General features: G+C 31.4%; 2 protein-coding genes across 3 annotated transcripts; both read left to right on the top strand.

Annotated features, from left to right (window-relative positions):
• Nucleotides 1–2,967: 2,967 nt before the first annotated feature.
• On the top strand, nt 2,968–5,274 carry LOC107923777 (uncharacterized). 2 transcript variants are annotated; one of them, XM_016853939.2, is made up of 5 exons: nt 2,968–3,083; nt 3,708–3,832; nt 3,934–4,044; nt 4,159–4,265; nt 4,893–5,274. In XM_016853939.2, the coding sequence occupies exons 1-5, from the start codon at nt 3,059–3,061 to the stop codon at nt 5,101–5,103; spliced, it is 579 nt and encodes a 192-aa protein (XP_016709428.1). In that variant the 5' UTR covers nt 2,968–3,058; the 3' UTR covers nt 5,104–5,274. The 2 variants fall into 2 exon arrangements, with proteins under 2 accessions (XP_016709428.1, XP_016709429.1); XM_016853940.2 differs by lacking the exon at nt 3,934–4,044.
• A 5,829-nt stretch (nt 5,275–11,103) lies between these two features.
• LOC107897854 (histone acetyltransferase GCN5) lies at nt 11,104–17,255 on the top strand. The gene is made up of 13 exons (XM_016823439.2): nt 11,104–11,966; nt 12,087–12,151; nt 12,366–12,446; nt 12,749–12,820; nt 13,149–13,317; nt 13,755–13,798; nt 14,147–14,246; nt 14,894–14,962; nt 15,469–15,523; nt 15,799–15,917; nt 16,337–16,430; nt 16,636–16,777; nt 16,941–17,255. Exons 1-13 carry the CDS (start codon nt 11,364–11,366, stop codon nt 17,002–17,004), a joined length of 1,677 nt encoding a protein of 558 aa, XP_016678928.2. The 5' UTR covers nt 11,104–11,363; the 3' UTR covers nt 17,005–17,255.
• Nucleotides 17,256–20,046: the final 2,791 nt, after the last annotated feature.

The following is a 20,046-nucleotide window of genomic DNA, read 5'->3' as shown; positions in this document are numbered from 1 at the left end:
AAAATTCACTACAACATCAATTTTTCTCATTCTAAGTGTTATGCACTTCACTTTTCTATTTCTAATAAAAATTTTCCTAAATTTACGATTTAGCCCTTAATTTCCACAACTTAGAAAATAATTGTAGTTTGGATTACAAAATTCATATATTCTTTTATTTTTCACTATGTGCTTTATTATCAATATTTCCTTGCAAACTTTTATAACTTTCCAATTTTATCACTTTTTTTTCATAAAAGTTCTCTATTCATTATAACACAATTTTTCTTTGACATCTCACTTAATTCACATAATTAATTCTACTATCTCATTTTCCACGTCAAATTTCTATGTATTTCACTTGTATTATTTCCACCACATATATTTCTCAAATCTTTCAATTTAGTTCTTGTTTCCATAAAATTTCACTTATCTAATACTTTGTATATTTTTTTACTAACACAGAACCCAACTATTATGCTTTTATTATAATTTCCTCTTTCACTATAGAAATTATTTCACACTGTATATATATTTACTTAATTACTACTTACTTTACAAAGATCACATTTTAATCCTTAAGTAACAAGGAAGTTCATGGGTACTTACCTCTTTTCTATCAAAATCTCTTGTTTTTCTCTTCTCCTACCACTTGATTCACTTACTCAACTTCTCTCTTCATCAACATGTCAAAAACACAATATTTCCTCATGAGAAATCTTTACTTTAACACCATTTTTATGTTTTTCTATCACTACTAAACTTAAAAATAGCATAAAACCTTAACATCCATACCTTATTCTCTTGAAACCAAACTTTAACTTGACTTTCTCTCTCCTCCAACTATTCTCTTGAATCTAACTTGATATTCTAGCTCCCCAAAGTCTCCTAATTATTTTTCTCTCTTGATGGCTATGGAAATTCTTTTTATTTCTAAGTGAAAATGGTGGATTTTTGGTAAAAGGACCAAATTGTAAAGAAAAGAAAATTTCTTTCTTTCTTTCCTTCTTCTAACGTTAGTAGCATGGAAAGATGAAGAGAATTATTCATTTTTCTTTCCTTATATACTAAATAAAATAATAATAAAATATAATTAAATGTCAAATCAAAATATTAATAAACTATTATTTATTTATTTATTTTAAATATTACCAACATCATCATTACTCTTCAAAATTATCTTTCTTGCTAAATGATCATTTTGCCTTCAAAATTTCTCCATTGAATCATCACTCATTTTAGTAAAATTGTGATTTAACCCCTTATACTTTTTCCACTTATTCAATTTGGTTCTAATTCACTATTGGTCCTTCAACTTTTCCATATTTACACTTTAACACCTCAAATTTTGAATATTTACTCTTGGGCCACAAAACTTCTCACTTTTGCAATTTACTCATTTCTTAATTAATATACCATAATATGCTACCCAAATAGATTTTGTTGACATAACTCAAAATTTCCCTTTTTGTCACTTTATTTCTTTATTTTACTATATCAAGGACAATATTTTTCTTACTGTAGCAACTTTCAGGGTGTTACAGAATGGTTGTTTAAGCCATTTTTGTGAATAATGTGGTGTTTTATATCCGATCATTTTCTAGATTTGGTGTATGGTATTACACATGGAGGGTGTCATTTCACTAGTCTACTAGTCTTATTTAACCATACAACTTTTCCCATATATCTTTGTTTTATATTCAATGCTTAACTTTATACTTGTTTGCACTATTTCATCAACATTTTAATTTTTTTTATTAAATAGAACCTCATATCTATTTTTCTATAAGAAAAACTAATCCAAAACAAGTTTCCCAATAAACATCAATAAACTAATATTCTAAAGTATTCAAAAGATTTTTAAGGAGCTATACCTCAAGTGATGAATAAAAAAAGTTACTTCACGTATATGCAACTATGATTTTTCCCACACTACTTTTGCCACACCACAATCTCCTAGAACATCTAAACGGTCTTCCATGCAATTACGACAAACATTGCAACTAGGATTAACACCCATTAATTTATGAATTTGTTAGTAATATGTTATGGCAACTACTGAAGGAAATGGTAAATGCATCGAGGACTTTGCGTATTCCAAATCACTTTCTAGTTGTAACACAAAAGAGACTTATAAGCATTTGATATAGAAAACAAACTAGTTTTGTTCCGCAACCAATTGAATGAATCAATACCAACTTTACTATGAGGTGGTGGTGCCACATCAACAGAAAGAAGCTTTTCATACAAGCATCTATGTCCACAACTCTCAAATCCTTATAATGCTCCTTCAAAAGTCCAACATTCAATAATTTATAATCAATCCAGAACTTTATTTTTGCACCATTTCTTACAGTAAAAGAGATATTGTCCTTCAAAGTTGGCTAAATTCTATATAAAGGAGCAATTTTGTCTATCGATCTAGTTTGAACATCTCTCTCCCATTTTACATTTATTTTGCAATATGCGGACCCAAAAAGCTCCCTCCTTTGTTAAAATGGTAAAGCCAAAATTTATCATAAAAACTTCATTATGTTCCTTAAGCGACATTAATCTAGTATTGAATTTGAATGAAATCTTTTATATCAAAATGAATTAGTGCAAAATTTACCATCTAAGTTTTGTAACTAACGCAGTCAACTTATTAGCAATGACTTTGATTGTGAATTATTTGTTACATAAGTGTTGAATTTGAATGAAATCCTTTATATCAAAATGAATTATTACAAAATTTACCATATAAGTTTTATAACTCACGTACTTTATATTTATAACTAAAAACTTTAATGGAAGAAGGTTGGGCTAACATTCCAAATATCTTAAAACTTACAAAAAGAAACTACCATTTTAAGTCTGAGTTGTCTTTTTTGGAAGTATAGTTATAAATTAAAGTTCTTTCCACTCTTGCAAAGAATCTCAAGTACATGTGTCATTTGAAATTAATTACTTTAAATAAAAGTTATAATGTTCTTGGTGTTATTTGGTGTTATTTCACCAAATAAAAGTTGTTTCATAATTATCAACATATTTATAGTAAATAGAACTGTTAAGAGATTTTCATTGGAAAATTAGTGAAGTTATGGATGTCAAAGGCAACCTTGGAGGTGAGATCTTGATGCCATAAGAGCATTTGGAATGATTTGGTTCATGGTTTTTTTTTATGTTTTCCTTTCATTTTAATGTCTAGATTGATGATTTCTTTTTTGTTATATGAAATATTTATATATATTTGGGACTTTAATTGATGAGAATATCTTAATTTATTTTTATTTTTTTCCTTAGATGAATCTTGGTTGAATTTTTTGAAAGATAATTGATGATTTAGATTAATTTTAGTTGTGTAGGTTTTGATTTAATTTTGTTTTAAACTCACACAATCGATGATTTATATCAACAACTATTTATACGTTAATAACATTGTTGTCCATTTTTCTACTTAATTAGTCGCTAAGTTGACACGTAATATATGTGTGACGTAGACAAATAACACGACAAAATATAATTAGATTTTTTGCATAGTTGCGTTAATAATAAATTATTATTGATAATGATTAAATAGTTTATATGAAGTAATTAATATTTATAATTATTGTTCATACAAGTATCACTGATTATATACAAAAATAATCATTGATAATTCTTTGGATATGTATCAAATATTGAAATAATGTAGTTTAATTAATATATAACCTTTAACAAATAATTTACCAATAATTTTTGTGATGCAGGATTAAATCATGTTCAGGATAACTGCTTGGAGGATGCTACGATGAAATCTTCCCTATTGAATGAAAGTAACAAAAATGATGAATATCAGCGAATCAAATTCAAGGAAAATAAGAATGATCTTGATGTATGTTTTGCTAATTTTTGACCTACTTGATTTATTCTTAACTTATTATTATTGATATTGTGTGTGTGTGTGTGTGTGTGTGTGTGTGTGTGTGTGAACAGATGGCTGCCAAAGCTGAAAAATGGATGGTAGTTTTGGTTAATAAGGAATTTGATAACAAAAGCTATATGGGTAGTGTTGTGAATTACTGTGGTGAAACCAAATTATTCCAGGTTTTATTTTATTTTCTTTTTAACATTTAAATACATGAAAAACGTATTAGGTTTTCTCATATTTTGTTCTTTTGCACTAATATGAGTACATATATCTTAAATTTCTTAATGCAGATAGATTATGAAAATGATGTATCTGAGGAAGTAGACTATCAAGAGCTACAAAAAATTGTAGCTCCTCCACCACTAGTTTGCGAGTATCTAGAAAGGATTAATCCAAGGTAAATAAACCATCACTTATACTTTACTAAAACCTCTTATTACAATTTATAAGATTAATTAACACTTTTTATCATTTTTTACACACATACACATATATATAGATATAGATATTTAGCCTACATTGATAAATCTTGAATCTATCCATAAACTTTAACTAGAAGTGCAATAAAATATATCAAGTTTAAATTAACGCAACAATATATATGAAGTTTTAATTTGGTTTAATTTTTACATATGAAACTTTGATTTTGATTTAACTATTCACATTAAAAAAATAAGTAAATTCTATATCAAATTAAATTTTCATATATATAATCACAAAAAGTCAAAATCCATGTATCACATAATGTATTAGACCAAAAATGTATGTAGTTTTGATATTTATGTCCTACATATTTGTGAATTACGTATGCCAACTCAAGGTAGGTGTAAAATCCATATATGAATACATTGTATATACACATTGGATGAAAGATAATTTCACTTTCATATCCATGTTTTAATATATGTATTAGATGTAAGATACAAATATTTTTACAGCACATGATGATGATAATGATGATGATGTTTGCAACATTTGAAGTTAGCATTGAACTAATAATTAGGAATGAAAATAATTGGTATAGTGAAATGGAGAAGGAAAAGAAGAAACGACAACAGCAAGAAGGTTCATGGGTTCCAGTCCATCCAAGATACCCATCAACTTTTCAACAACAGGTGAAACCCAAGAAAAGGAAGTGCAAAAGAGAAACTGGCAGTGGTGCTTCATCCACTGGCTACATACCTCTGGCATTTAGAGAGACAAAGAGGGATGCCTATATTTACTATTATAAGTGAGGTTTTGGTGTTGTTAATGGGTTAAGTTTCAAAATCATATCATATCATCTACAACTTTGCAAACTAGCGAGTTTGGTTATCTTATTTGGTACTTTTGGATTTCAAGTTCATTTTAGTATTTTGACATTAATGAAAATTTTAGGTTTGTCGTTTTTCTTTTTCATTTTTAAATGATAACTTTAATGTCTATGTTGATTTGGAAAAATATAACATATTTAGCGTTTGGATTTTAATTTGTATATATGAATTAGGGATAAATTTTAAATTTACACTTGAATTTTGATTTAACATGAATTTTGATTTGATGTAATTTTATGACTCAAAACTTTGATTTCAAGTTAATTGTATGAATAAAATTTAAATATAAGTTCTTCTGTACAAATAAAATATACATGCTTTTATTTATAATTATTTGTACATGTAATATACAAATATAAATAATGTTAAATCAATAATCATGCTAATATTTTTTAAAAATTTAATCAAATAAAAATATTATTATGCAACTGCACAATATCAAAATGACTATATTGTATTAAAAATTAAATCTAAATATTTGAGTTATCGTATTAATTATGATTTAATTTCGTAGTGGCTATTGTAATGGTAGTTAGTATTTAAATTAAAACACCCGTATCCGATTCCGAAATAGGGTTACGGAGCATTACTAGACTTATAACTTATACCATCAAACATTTCATAATCAATTATCATTAAAATCAAAAACCATCCATAAACATTCATATGGTCCCTAATACGAGCCCTCGAGGCCTAAAATAAACATTTAAAGTGGTTTGAGACTAAACCGAGTACTTAAAGAATTTTTAGGAAAACATGGAAAATATTCAAAGTACAGGGGACACACTTCCGTGCGGCCAGGCCGTGTGTCTAGGACATGCCTGTGTCTCAGGCCGTGTGGGCATTCGAAATAGGATCACATGGCCGTATCCCAGCACGTGCCCGACCCTGTGTAACTCACTGACTTGGGTTACATGGCCAGACCACACACCCGTATTCCAGGCCGTGTACCATTCGAAATGGCCTCACACGCCCGTGTGCCAAGTCGTGTGTTAGGCTGTGCGAAAACTGGAAGGTATACTGACTTGTGCCACACGACCAAGCCACATGCCCTTGAAGCTACTGACTTGCAACCATTAGAAAATTCAAGGGACATACCGCTGTGTCACCTGACCGTGTGTCACACACGGCTGAGACACATGCCTGTGTCTCTGCCTGTGTGGACAAAAATAGGCCATTTTTCAAGCCATATTTCTCACCCAAAATGATGCCAACCTAAGCTCAACAATGTACATACAACCATGGCATAAATAGGCATTTAAAACCAACAAATATCAAGCCTATATCATGTACTATCCACACATACAACATCATATACATAAGCGCATACCAATGATCACTTTACAACATACCAAATATACCTCCAAAGTATACCTAAATGGGCAAACTCACTAATTAGACTTTGTGCCTAATTCAACAAGTATACCACATCTCAAATTCAATCATTTGGTACTTAAACTACCAATACACAACCAAGGTATTCACCAAGCAACTATACACCACATACCAAAAGATCATTTATACATATTTACATAACCATGTATACCAAAATAAGCCAAATCACATGGCTAAATACATAACCAAAGCAACATAAGACATATAGGCCACATTAGCCAAAACACCTATACATTAGTGACACGGCCGTGTGATCCCTACAGCTTTGAAAAATTTTAATATATTTTGAGTACCCGATTTAGTCCCGGCTTGTTTTTAATGCATATTTTGGGCCTCGAAGGCTCGTATAAGGGACAATATGTTTATTTATTTGATCTATAAACTCTGGTAATGCTCTGTAACCCTTTTTCGGCGATAGATGTAGGTTAGGGGTGTTACATCACCTCGATATCCTCGACACACCAGAGTAGTCCTCTTCACTTACACTAGTAGGCCAGATGTCCCCGTAGGGATTATCGAGCATAAGCCATATAAGGATGATTGAGAGACTTCGTGGAGTGGATCTTTCTCAGTACCGATTATCTCATTCTGATCTTCAATATGAGCTGGAGGACTTCACTGATGATGTCCCCTTCCATCACGAGGATCCACCTCATCATCCATCTTCGAGTCAGCATACTACTTCTTCTGCTGCTACTTTAGAGGACCTCTCTGAGCAGTTCACTCGCTTCGAGCTACACTGCTTTCAGAGGTTCGACAGTATTGACGCGACATTGCAGCAAATCTGTCAACACCTCCATATATCCTTTTCAGCACTAGCGATTCACGATATCGATGCCTCTGACGATGATGATAATTAATTTTATTTGTTTTCTTTTTATTTTATGTTTATGTTTATGTTTATTTTTATTCTTAGTTGTTTTATTTTTATTTTTTTAGACTTATTTTATTTCTAATATTTTGAACCATATTTTCATTTTTATGGTTGTTTCTAATTGAGTTGTAACATTTTAATTTTCTTCACTATTTGTGTTTATTTTCTTATTAGTTTGCTCGGAAATCATGCACTACATTTAAATTTGCCTACAATTTCGCTTTTCACCATTCTGGCGATTTCATCCAATATTCAGAGCAATTTCAGTTTTCTCCCTCTCTTATGATATTCTGCTTATACTGTGATTATATCTGTTTATACATTGAGTACAATGTACATCATAAGTGTGGGGAGGTTATTTATATAATTATTAGAAAATCCTTGAATTATGTCTTGTGTTTAAGTGATTTTCTCATACTTCCATTAGAATAATTTTTTATCGATTTAGGATTTTTATTGATGTGTCTTGAATTAATTTGTAGATATTAGTGCATTGGTTGATTTAAACTTTAAGACATGAGAGAATCAAGCATGATAAAGTTATTTTTCAGAAATTAAAAATTTTAGGTTGTTTCCTTAAATTGAAGTATTATCTTGAAGTTTGAGATTTGCAAGTTTGACATCAAAGACCATGATTTTTGTGAGATTAGCATACATTTTTCCACCATTCCTCACAATACAAGAGATGTTGTCCATCAAAGTTCGCTAATTTTAGAACGTGATTTCTGTATAAAAGCAATTTTTTTATTGATCTTGTCTAGACGTCTCTCTCTCATTTTATATTTGTTCCACAAATGAACCAAAAAAGCTCATTTTGTTAGAATGCTAAAGCCAAATTTTATCATAAAAGCTTCATTATGTTCCTTAAACCGCATTATTCCAATACCATTATTGCCCATTGATTAACAACAAGTCTCTCAACTTATTAACTATGAATTTAATTATGAATCGTTTACGACCAAAACTGTCCATGAGTCAGACCGATGTCATGTTTTGAAAAAATTTCCATGCCTAGGCCCGTTTTCGGCCTAGCCTAACCCGCCTAAAAAGCTCATTTCACTGTTAAAAAAATGAAATATTAAAAACTATATATTTTTAATTGATATTATATATATTTTGTAATCAAATTTAAATTTGAAATATTTTTTACTATTTAAATTGAATTCGAGTTGGACTAAGCCGTTTCAAAATAAAAAAATTTCTGTACAAATTCAATCATTGAGGCTATCGAGTCGGGCAAGCTACCTGGCACTTGGATAAAGTCAAGTGTTGAATTTGAATGAAAATCCTTTATTTCATTTACTGCAAAATGTACCATCTAAGTTTTATCAGTGGCACACTCACTATTTGTAACTAAAAACTTTAATGGAAGTTATATTTCGAATGTTTTAAAACTGCCATTTTAAGTCTCACCAGTCTTTTTTAGAAGTATAGTTGTAAATTAATGTGTTTACTATGAGAAATTATTTTATGGACTATTTCCACCACATCATTCATGGTCCTGCCCAATTTCATGAAAGTTACATTTCAAATGTTTTAAAACTGCCATTTTAAGTCTCACTAGTCTTTTTTGGAAGTATAGTTATAAATTAATGTGTTTACCATGAGAAATTATTTTATGGACTCTTTCTATCACATTATCCATAGTCCTGGCCAATTAAAAGAATACATATTATCTCTTCTTCTTTTTTTCCATATCATATGTACATTTGGACTAAGCTTTCAAATCAAAGATGGTGTGTGTGTGTGTGTTTTTTTTAATTAAGTGGGACCATGAATGATGTAGTGGAAATGGTTCATAAAATAATTTCTCGCTTACCACTCTGGCAAAGAATCTCAAATGCATGTGCCATTTGAAATTAATTACTTTAAATAATTTTAACTAGTTATAATTTTTTTGTATTATTTTACTAAATAAAAGTTGTTTCATAATTATCAGCATTTTAGCTATCATGCTATATTTATAATAAATATAATACATGTTTATCACCAATTTCTAATCTTTTAATGATCTTTGATTTGGTTTAGTGTATAGTATAGCAAAAATAATTGTTAAGAGATTTTCGTTTGAAAATAAGTGAAATTATGGATGTTAAAAGCAACATTAAAGGTAAGATCTTGATGCCAAAAGAGCATTTTGGAATGATTTGGTTCATGGGTTTATTGGTTTTAAATGTTTTATTTTCATTTTAATGTTTGGATTGATGATTTTTTTTTTTGGTGAAAGATAAGAAAAGATACAACCAATTAAGCTATACCAAAGGGGTTATCTATAAGTGATAAGATATAGAAGTAACATATTTTAATCTTATTCTTAATGTATTTTTGGATGATTAATTATGCAAATTAGTGAATTTGATGCTCCTAATCCTTTAAATTCATGTTTCTATACTTAGGAGAGCATTTAGGAGCGAAAGGAGCAAAAAATGAGCCAAAATTGGACAAATAAAGCTGTTTTCGGGAGCCACACGGCTTGGGCATTTCTACATGGCTGAACAAACGCCCATGTGCCAACCCGTATCGATTTCACACCCTGCTTCCCAAATATGCGAAAAAATACAATTTTTAGGCTTTCTAGCATTCTAAACTCCATAAATACCAAATAGAAGAAGACATAAGGGAGCCATCAGAGAATATCGAAGAAAACACTCGAAGAACACCATCGGAATCAACTCAGAAGCGGATCTCCATCAAGATCGAATATCTCCTTTTAATTTCTTTCGAAATTTTATTGAGTTTCTTTATATCTTTCCAACCTAGCAAGCTATTTGGGTTGATTATCTTATTTTGTACTATTAAATTTTAAGTTGCTTTAAATATTTTTGACATTAATGAAAATTCTAAGTTTATCATTTTTTTTCTTTCATTTTTAAATGATAACTTTTATGTTTAGGTTGATTAGGATAATATAATATATTTAGGTTTTGGGTTTTAATTTATATATAAGAATTAGAGATAAATTTTAAATTTACATGTAAACTTTGATCTGATATGAACTTTGATTTGATATCATTTTATAATAGAAATTTCGATCTCAAGTTCATTGTATGAATAAAATTTTAATTATTCGGTTCTTTTGTACTAATAAAAAAATTTATATTTTATTTATAAATATAATTATTTGCGTATGTAATCTATGAATGTTAAATCAATAATCATATCAAATCAAATAAAAATATTAAATAATTATATTGTATTGAAAATTAAATCTGAATATTTAAATTATTCGTATTAATTATGATTTAATTTTCAGGTAGTGGGTAATTAAAACAAAGTTACCATTATTGTTCAATTGTTGTCTATTAAGGATTTTATTTTATTTATAGTTCTCTATGGTTGTATGTGTTGGGAATCTACTTCTATATTTGGTCTTTTACAGTAATGAAATATAGTGGATTTTGAATAGGATTATATTAGTAAGTAATAGTGTATTAATTTAGAGAGGAGAATTGATATAAATTGCTTAAATTGAATTTTTTATTTTTTAAATTTTTAATAATTTTTCATCAGATTAAAAGAATTAAACGAATTAATACCCAATTCGATTATTGGCCAAAAAAAAAAAAAACCCTTACAAACCAAACATTTTTATTCATTGGTTAAAATCTACCACAAGTCCTTATACTCTTTACAAATTAGGAATTTAGTCCTTAATTTAATTTTCATAGATAATTATTGACCCCAACGTTTTGGCCAACTGTAACAAAACCCTATTGACGAATTCCAAACCCAGGAAAGGGGGAGAACCGACACCGCCTCCGCGAAATGTAGACTTCGATACCGGCAAGTTAGTGTATCTGAGAATAACATTCAATTGAGCTTCTTTTTTCTTCTCTTCCCTCTGCAAAACCTAGCGTTACCCTTCAAAAGGTACCCTAATTGGATCGAGTTGACTCAGTTCGAGTTTCCATAGATGGATTCGCACTTAACCGCGCCGAACCGCTCTCGTAGCTCCCAGACCCCATCCCCATCTCACTCTGCCTCAGCCTCTGCTACTTCCTCCCTCCACAAGCGCAAACTCGCCGCAGCCGCGTCCGAGGACCACGCGCCTCCTTCCTCGTTCCCTCCGTCATCCTTCTCCGCCGACACTCGCGACGGCGCTTTGACATCCAATGACGACCTCGAGAGTATTTCTGCGCGGGGCGCCGACTCCGATTCTGATGCTGACGACTCAGAGGACGCCGTCGTAGACGACGACGAGGACGACTTCGACCACGAAAACGATTCCTCCATCCGCACTTTCACGACTGCTCGCCTAGAGTCTGGCGGGGGCGGCTCTGGTTCGGGTCGGAACACGAAGCTCAAGACTGAGAATTCCACTGTCAAGCTAGAGAGTGCCGATGGAGGGAAAGACGGTGCAGCCCCTGGTTCAGCACCAGTTGGGCCCACGGGTGCTGCCGCAGCAGGTGGGAGCTCAATAGCTGGGATTTCAACCAAGGAAGACGTTAAGATATTTACTGAGAATATACAGACTAGTGGAGCTTATAGTGCTAGAGAAGAGAGCTTGAAAAGAGAGGTAAAGTATCCAACGTTTTGAGTTGTGATGATAAAACCTGAACGCAATTTCTTTGCCCCAATAGGTTGTTTTTTCTCTTGAATTACGATGTATATATTAAAAACAAAAAATCAATTTCAGGAGGAAGCGGGAAGGCTTAAGTTTGTTTGCTATTCAAACGACGGTGTTGATGAGCATATGGTTTGGTATCTAAATTCTCTCTTTTAAGCATTCATGTTACGTTTTTTTCTCTGGATGATGTTGTAAAATCTTCGATAATGCATGGTTTCTTTAGTTATTAGTAGCCATTTATGACTATGGGGTAGGGTGTTTTGGTTTTGGATTTCTTGCAACTCACCATACTAACTTTGTGAACTGGTGATGGAAAATTAAGCTATATATATATTTTTTGATACTCAGGTTGATTGGGTTGAAGAACATATTTGGAAGACAACTACCCAACATGCCTAAAGAGTATATTGTTCGCCTTGTTATGGACAGGTATCAAGATAGACACTTTAGAAGCACACACTTTAAGATGAAAGACCTCGTTTTATTATGGATTTCTTTATTGGTTTGGGTCAAACATTCAGTCATCTTAATATATGAGTTGCTGGTTGACATTTTTGAACACATGACATAAGCCCAATTTTGATTCTTGAATATCTTGATTAATCCTCCTGCTGCTTCTAGCTGGCTTATTGTTCTTCTTTAATGAAATGACCTTCAAATTTGCTTGGTAATGAAATCATCAGCTTTTGTGCATTTTAAGGTCTCAGTTCTTCTTACTTTGGATTTTGTAGAAGCCATAAATCTGTGATGGTTATCAGACGTAATCAGGTTGTTGGTGGCATCACATATCGTCCATATGTCAAGTAAGATTCCTGGTCTTATGTTATTGTGAGTGAATCAATTTTCAGTTCCCTATTCAGTGTATTTTCCTATTTTGGCTCATTTCTTCTTCTTTGGTAAATTTTGTTCTAGTGTGCCTTCCCTAATATTGAGTTCTACTCCTGTATTATAATTAAAATTTGAGATTCTTAAGGGAATGAGTGATGACATTATCACAGTCTGCCTGTTCATCTCATTCAACAGTTACAGGACAATTCTAACACCTATTATTTCAACCTTAGAAATTTCTTTTGATGATGTTAATGCTTCATATGTTCTATTCACTGATGCTTGTTTTCCTGGTAATACCAGCCAAAAGTTCGGTGAAATAGCTTTCTGTGCAATCACAGCAGATGAACAAGTAAAAGGTTATGGCACAAGACTGATGAATCATTTAAAACAGCATGCACGTGATGTTGATGGACTAACACATTTTTTGACATACGCTGACAATAATGCTGTTGGTTATTTTATCAAACAGGTGTGATTGTTTCTTTTCTTTTGATTTTTTTTGCTGGATTGATTTCATACTTTCTGTAGCATAAATTTACAGGCGTAAAACATTTTCTTCCCTGGTCTTTTAAGTATATAAATTCCTTTGGAAGGCTCCTTTCTGTAAGAAAATTAGGTTGAAAAATATAAAAAGGAAAGCTTTAGGACTCTTGCAAGAGGGTAGATTAATCCAGCTGAAATTAAGTTTTAAAATGTTTTTTGAATGTATTAGCGTGATTCTGCTGAAAGTGTCTATCATTCTGCTTTGTTGCACTTTTTCGGATTAGTGAAAAATCTTATGTGCAAATAACCTGCAAGATATAGCAAAAGAATTACGGCTCTTTATGTCACTTTTGTATGATAATTTGCATTATCTGAATTCATAAATGCAATCTCAAGAGACTTCTCAATTTTATCTACTTTCAGGGTTTTACCAAAGAGATACACTTGGAGAGGGATCGATGGCAAGGGTATGGTTAACATGCCACCGTAACATTTTCTTTTTCTTTTTCTTGCTCATCCTTGGGGCTCAAATGCTGCTTATTTTGTGTTATTACTAAGAAGTAAGAAGTAGTAGAAAATCTTTCCCTCTTGTATGTTATTTTGAGTGTTCAAATGTTGAGGGTGCACACTTTCCTTAAAAAAATGGAAATATGAAATAGTGAGAACTAAAATGAAATGATCCTTATTGGAATACTGAGAATCTTGTTTTTCTTTTGAGACAGGTTTTTATGTCTAACCTTTCAATGCTTCCCCATTCTCTCAACTCTTTGTTAATTATGTCTAGGTTATGTTTAAATATTTCTTTACTTTTCTAGGTATATTAAAGACTATGATGGAGGTATCCTTATGGAATGTAAAATTGATCCAAAGCTTCCATATACTGATTTATCAACTATGATTCGACGCCAGAGGCAGGTAAATTTATTATTTACTCTGTCAGTGTGGTAATTACCATTATATTCTATGAAGATCCAATTCAACTTGTGAGTTGTGAGGTATTGTTTAAATTTTCCCATTGGATTTCATGATTTTGTTCTCAAAATTCACCTGAAAAGTTGGGTTCAAGGTCCTTCGTAAAATAAGATCACTTTTTCGTGCTGCACATCTGATGTGCGATCTGTTTGGGGTTGAAATCTCCTATGTCATACCCTGCTGTCTTCACAAGGAAGCCACTTGTCTCGATTTTTTGAGATCAAAATCTGTGGAAGCCTGCAACACTGATTACTATCCAAAGTTTTGTGCTCTCCTTATTTGACCTGTGGTCATCAGATGCACATACAGGTCCCAGCAGAGTGCATTTTGCGATTTCAATGTGAATGGGTTACTGAAAAATTAACTGTTTTTCAAAAGCTGATTGGGACATATCATATGTAATCAAAATTATATATGGTTTCAATGGTGGGTGAAGACATTGAATAACCAATCTGCACTGAACCAAGAACTTTTAACCAAATTTCTTTCTTTCCTAACATTACGTCTATATTTTCCTTCTCACTGTTCACATATGTATTCTGACTTTATCTTAAATCTTTTACTAAGATTTTGTTATTTGGGATTGATAGGCAATTGATGAAAAGATTAGAGAGCTCTCGAACTGTCAAATAGTTTATCCGGGACTTGATTTTCAGAAGGTATACCTGGATATGATTCTGTTTTCGTGCTGTTAGTTTATATTTAATCCAAATGTGCTGTATGTTAATAAATTACATTTTATGTTATAAGTCTATTTTAGGCTTGAGTAATGTTTGTTTTGCATTTTCAATTTTAACCAAGGCATCATATTACATTTTGTTGAGAAGGTACTTATTTTGTAAGTGTTCTAGTTTTGTGCTTTTTTATTTTGTATGTAATATGATGTTTGTTCTAAAACTGCATTCCTGTCCTCTGGACGTGGTATTCTTGCCATTTAATTTGTTAATTTCTAAATGCTATAATCAGCAAGTGAAGCTAATTGTCTTAAGTTAGATCTAGGGAAGTACACATTGTTTTCCTACTTCAGTTTTTGGTCTCTAATTATTTAACCAATATTTTATTTTACCTGCAGTCATTTCCTCTCTAATAATTATATGGTTGAGTCTTTGCAAATGATGTATAAATATTTAAAACATAGCAGTAACGAGAGATTCATTTGATTCAGAAAGAAGCTGGTATTCCTAAAAAAGTCGTCAAAGTTGAGGATATCCATGGCTTGAGTAAGTTCTTTGGCCTTCCATTGTCTTAGTTAATTTTGGTTTTTGTGTTCATTTATTCATCCTTGGATGTTGGAAGACATTATATAAATACTTATACTGGAAACTTATGCATATTCCTAGCTTGATAATTTTGGGTGAATATATGTTTGCTCCTCATAGATAAACTTTTAAGTTTCCAATAAGGAAGATATCTTGAGTTTATGTTTTATCTAATAACTTGCAACAAATTTCTCCTATTTATTTTCGTTGATAAAATTGTATTGATTTGGTAACAGAGGAAGCTGGTTGGACTCCTGATCAATGGGGTCATACTCGATTTAGAGCCTTAATTGTTTCTGCAGACAACGCGACAAATCAGAAACATTTAACTGGTTTCATGCGCTCACTTTTGAAGGCAAGTTTCTGAACTTGTAATTGGTCCTCATCTGCATATATCTTCATTAGTGCTCTCATAATTATGTTTACCATATAATTTCTTCTTCTTATTGTTGTTGTTGGGTATAATTCTGAATAATCATTGCCGTGTTTCCTTATTGTGGTTAATAGGCTTGTAAAAAAGAGCATGCATGTCCCCCTCTTCTCACAATCAAACACCTTGTCTAAGATGCAGGGGACGCTAATTTCCACTTTCAGGATTCTTGCAATGGCCTAATTACAGTATAATTATAAATGTTATTAAGTCATTGCCCTTTTGCTTTTACTCTTGTTAACTTGATTCTCTCCAAGTGTTTATTTGACGTTAGATGTCTATATGAGAGCATCTCCTGCCATGATTTTCCTTGGATTCTAAGCAAATTGGTTTTGTTCAAGCAGTCAATGCATGACCATGTTGATGCTTGGCCATTCAAGGAACCAGTTGATGCCCGTGATGTCCCTGATTATTATGACATTATCAAAGACCCCATGGGTAAGGTTTTATCAAATTTGTGCTGCTTCTTCAGATTTCATAAACCACTCCTAGTGAACCACCAGTTAAGGTTATTACAGTTGCAGGTGGCATAGAATATCATCATCAAATTATTTCTCATGATAACTGAGGCTTCAGTTTACAGAGATGCTCGTTTGTGGACAGCAGTTATTGTTATGCTTGACTGTTTATCTTTGTAATCCAGATCTGAAGACGATGTCAAAAAGAGTTGAATCAGAGCAATATTATGTAACACTTGAGATGTTCGTAGCTGATGTCAAGAGGATGTTTGCCAATGCACGCACGTATAATTCTCCTGATACCATATACTATAAATGTGCAACCAGGCATGATCACTTCCTTGTGCTTATGTGTTGTTATTTTTATTTATTTTTGCTTTCATCAGGATTATAGATGTTCGATCAGGCGATACGTTTCCTTGTTCCTCAGTCCTTTTTTTATTTATTTGTAATCTGTAGTGATTTTGACTTTGCTAAGGTTTGGTTGCAGATTGGAAGCACATTTCCAGAGCAAAGTTCAATCAGGTCTTCAATCTAACACCAAAATTCAGTAGGGTCTTCAATCAGGTCTTATGATCCCTGAAGATCAGATTTCAGCGATTCCAGCTGTCCCATTTCAACAATATGTAACAGTAGTCTTCATATACTGTCTATAATTTGCAGATTTTTCTCTGGGGCAAATCTCAATATGTCCACCTTGTAATGTGATGTATGTAATGTATGGATGAATAATTTATTGATGACAAATAGGATGAATTCAACGTTCTTAAACAATAGCTCATGGTAATTTTATTTCTTTAATTTATGTCATGTGTAACTATTTTTTATGCGTACATATATATATACACGTCTTTCGGCTTGTCCTTGAGAAAAACGATTACCAAGCAGCCCAGATTTAGCTTATAATGACGTGGCTCCATCCTTGATCATTTCGACCATGTAATTATTTGACACTTTATACCTAATCTAATTGTTAAACATAGTGGTAAAATTATTTTATAAAAGTTTCAATAATATTTTTACTTATTTTACGTAAAAGTCTTTAGCAAAATTCAGATTTCACGATATATTTACAGTTAAATCATCTTCTAAATCAATTTCTAGAACTTTAATTTCTTAAAACATTATAATAAATTAGACTTTTACACTATTTCATCAAAACATTAATTATAAAGTACTAACAGATAAAACATAATAAAAATATTTAAATTCAATTTACGACACAAAATTATATATATATACAAGTCTAGTTATATGTGATTTATATTAACTATAAAGTAAAATTAGTCTGTAGGGGGTGTAGTGGGCCAATTTAGCCCAGGCCGTATAAACACAAAACCAAAAATTATTATAATAAAAATATTATAACAGTTCATTAAATGTCCATTTACAGACTTTGACCCAATCACTAACCCAATACCTAAACTAATACCCTATATTACAAGCCCAAACCTAGACCCAAATACACTACAGCCCAAAAACAAAAAAATCAGGGCAGAACCCTAGCAGTTTCTGCTTGCGCCGCAGCAGTCCCAGCCTCCATGCGCCTTCAGCACCGTACGACCACGTCCGCGCCTCTGTATGCCCCACGCCAAGGGCCAACGCATGCCAGCGAACTCCGTACCTGCAAGCAAATACGAAAACACCAGCACAGCAAAGAGAAAGAAAAAAAAACGACAAGAAACTTGTATTTTCTTTTTCATTTTTCTCTGTTTCCGGCTATGAAAGCCATGTAATAGCCATACCATATTTTTTTACGCACACTACACAAATTCAATACAAAGAACCAGCAAAAAAAATCAGAAGGTGATTTGAATCTTTTTCGTCTTCAATATTTTTTTTCCTTTGCATGTACCTTGTTTTCTTTTAGAACATTTTTCTAAAAAAAAAGAAAGAGAAATGAGAAATTTACCTTCGCGGATGCATCGATGAGATCCTTGTCTTCTCTATCGAAGTCGGGGTTAGAGATGCGAGTGGAAATGGCTTTTAAGCGTCGATTTTGATGGAAACAAAGAAGGCTTCTACGTCACTCACCAATTTTAATGGTGAACTGATGATTAAATGGCCCTAGGGGATGAAGGTTGCTGCGCCAAAACCCTAACAATTGGGTATTTGCTCTGCAGCTTGGAAAAGTGGCAAAATGCCATTCATTTTCTTTAAATTTTAAGCATACAACGAAACGGCGCCATTTCAAGGGGAAGGGTCCGCGCGTCAACCCGCTCTAGGGCCCAAACCCGCTCCTTTGTGCTGAAAATGGGTTATTTTCAAGCTTGGTCCTCCCCTTTCGCATGCGCATTCAATCGCGCCTTATCTGTTCCGCTTCGTTTTTTTAAATTAGCTCGTTAATTTGTACGCGTTTGCACTTTAGTCCGCAGTACAATGTTGCGTTTTGGGGGTCTGGATTATTTTCAGATCTAGTCCCTGCACATTCGCACATGTTACATGCTGGTCCCCTTTGTTATTTTAGCAGTTGATTTCATTTATATTTTTTCCCTTTTATTTTAATTCTATTTTAATTGAGTCTCCTTTTTTATTTATTCATTTTATGGTTCATTATCAGCATTCAACATTTTTTTTATCCTTGTTTACTTATTCTTTTTATATATTATAAGTTATTTTAATGATTTTATTTTGTTTTTTAAATCACTATTGTAATGTTTTTTACATACGCTATTACACACATATATATATACTCTATAATAAAGTTAATTTTATTTCATGCATATTATTAATCTTGTGTTATTTTTTACATATAATTTCCTTCAAATTTATTCTTATATTATATTACATAATCCTACATAGTACATCTTTTAAATTATTATTATATGTATATATATTTTTGATGTCTATGTTTAATCTATATGCATTATTAAATCCGTGTACTTTACACTTATAGTTTTCCTTATATGTAAAAGTATGTTTTCAAGTCTATTACATGTAGTTTATAATGAAGTTGATTCAACCTTGGATGCATTACTAAAGTGCGTATTCTTTACAAGTAATTATTTTTAAATCTATTTAAATGTATATATGTTTTTATAAACGTAGTGTATGCATTTCTAAAGATTATATTTAACAATGTATTTTTGTTATTCTCGAATGCCCTATACATTATTTAATTTTTCATGTATATATTTCAATAAACATTTTTTCCTTATGTATATTTCTATGATATTTTTACAAACAATCATTTCTAAGTTTATTTATATACATATATATATGTATGATTTGTAAATCCATTATGTTTTAAAGACTATATTTTATTATACATTTTTATTATTATTATTTTTTTACTTTACACACAATTTAAAATTTTCTTTATTACGTGTAAATTGTCAATTTTAAACCGATATTCTTCAATATTTTGCATGTCATTCGATTTAAAATATTCATCCTATAACATATGTTTTAGTAATTATGTATATATTTTTAGTTTGTTTTTACAAATAGTTTTAAATTCATCTATTTATACATTGTGTAAATTATGTGTTCATTTATTCGTCACTATTTTAAAATCATTTTATACCACATTGGCTTCTAATTGCTATGTTGTTCTTTTTTACATCTTGCATTGATTATTTTATATCATGCTATGT

Source organism: Gossypium hirsutum, chromosome A11, assembly GCF_007990345.1.
Source record: "Gossypium hirsutum isolate 1008001.06 chromosome A11, Gossypium_hirsutum_v2.1, whole genome shotgun sequence".
NCBI classification, from domain to species: domain Eukaryota; kingdom Viridiplantae; phylum Streptophyta; class Magnoliopsida; order Malvales; family Malvaceae; genus Gossypium; species Gossypium hirsutum.
This window is presented reverse-complemented; position numbering and strand designations above follow the sequence as displayed.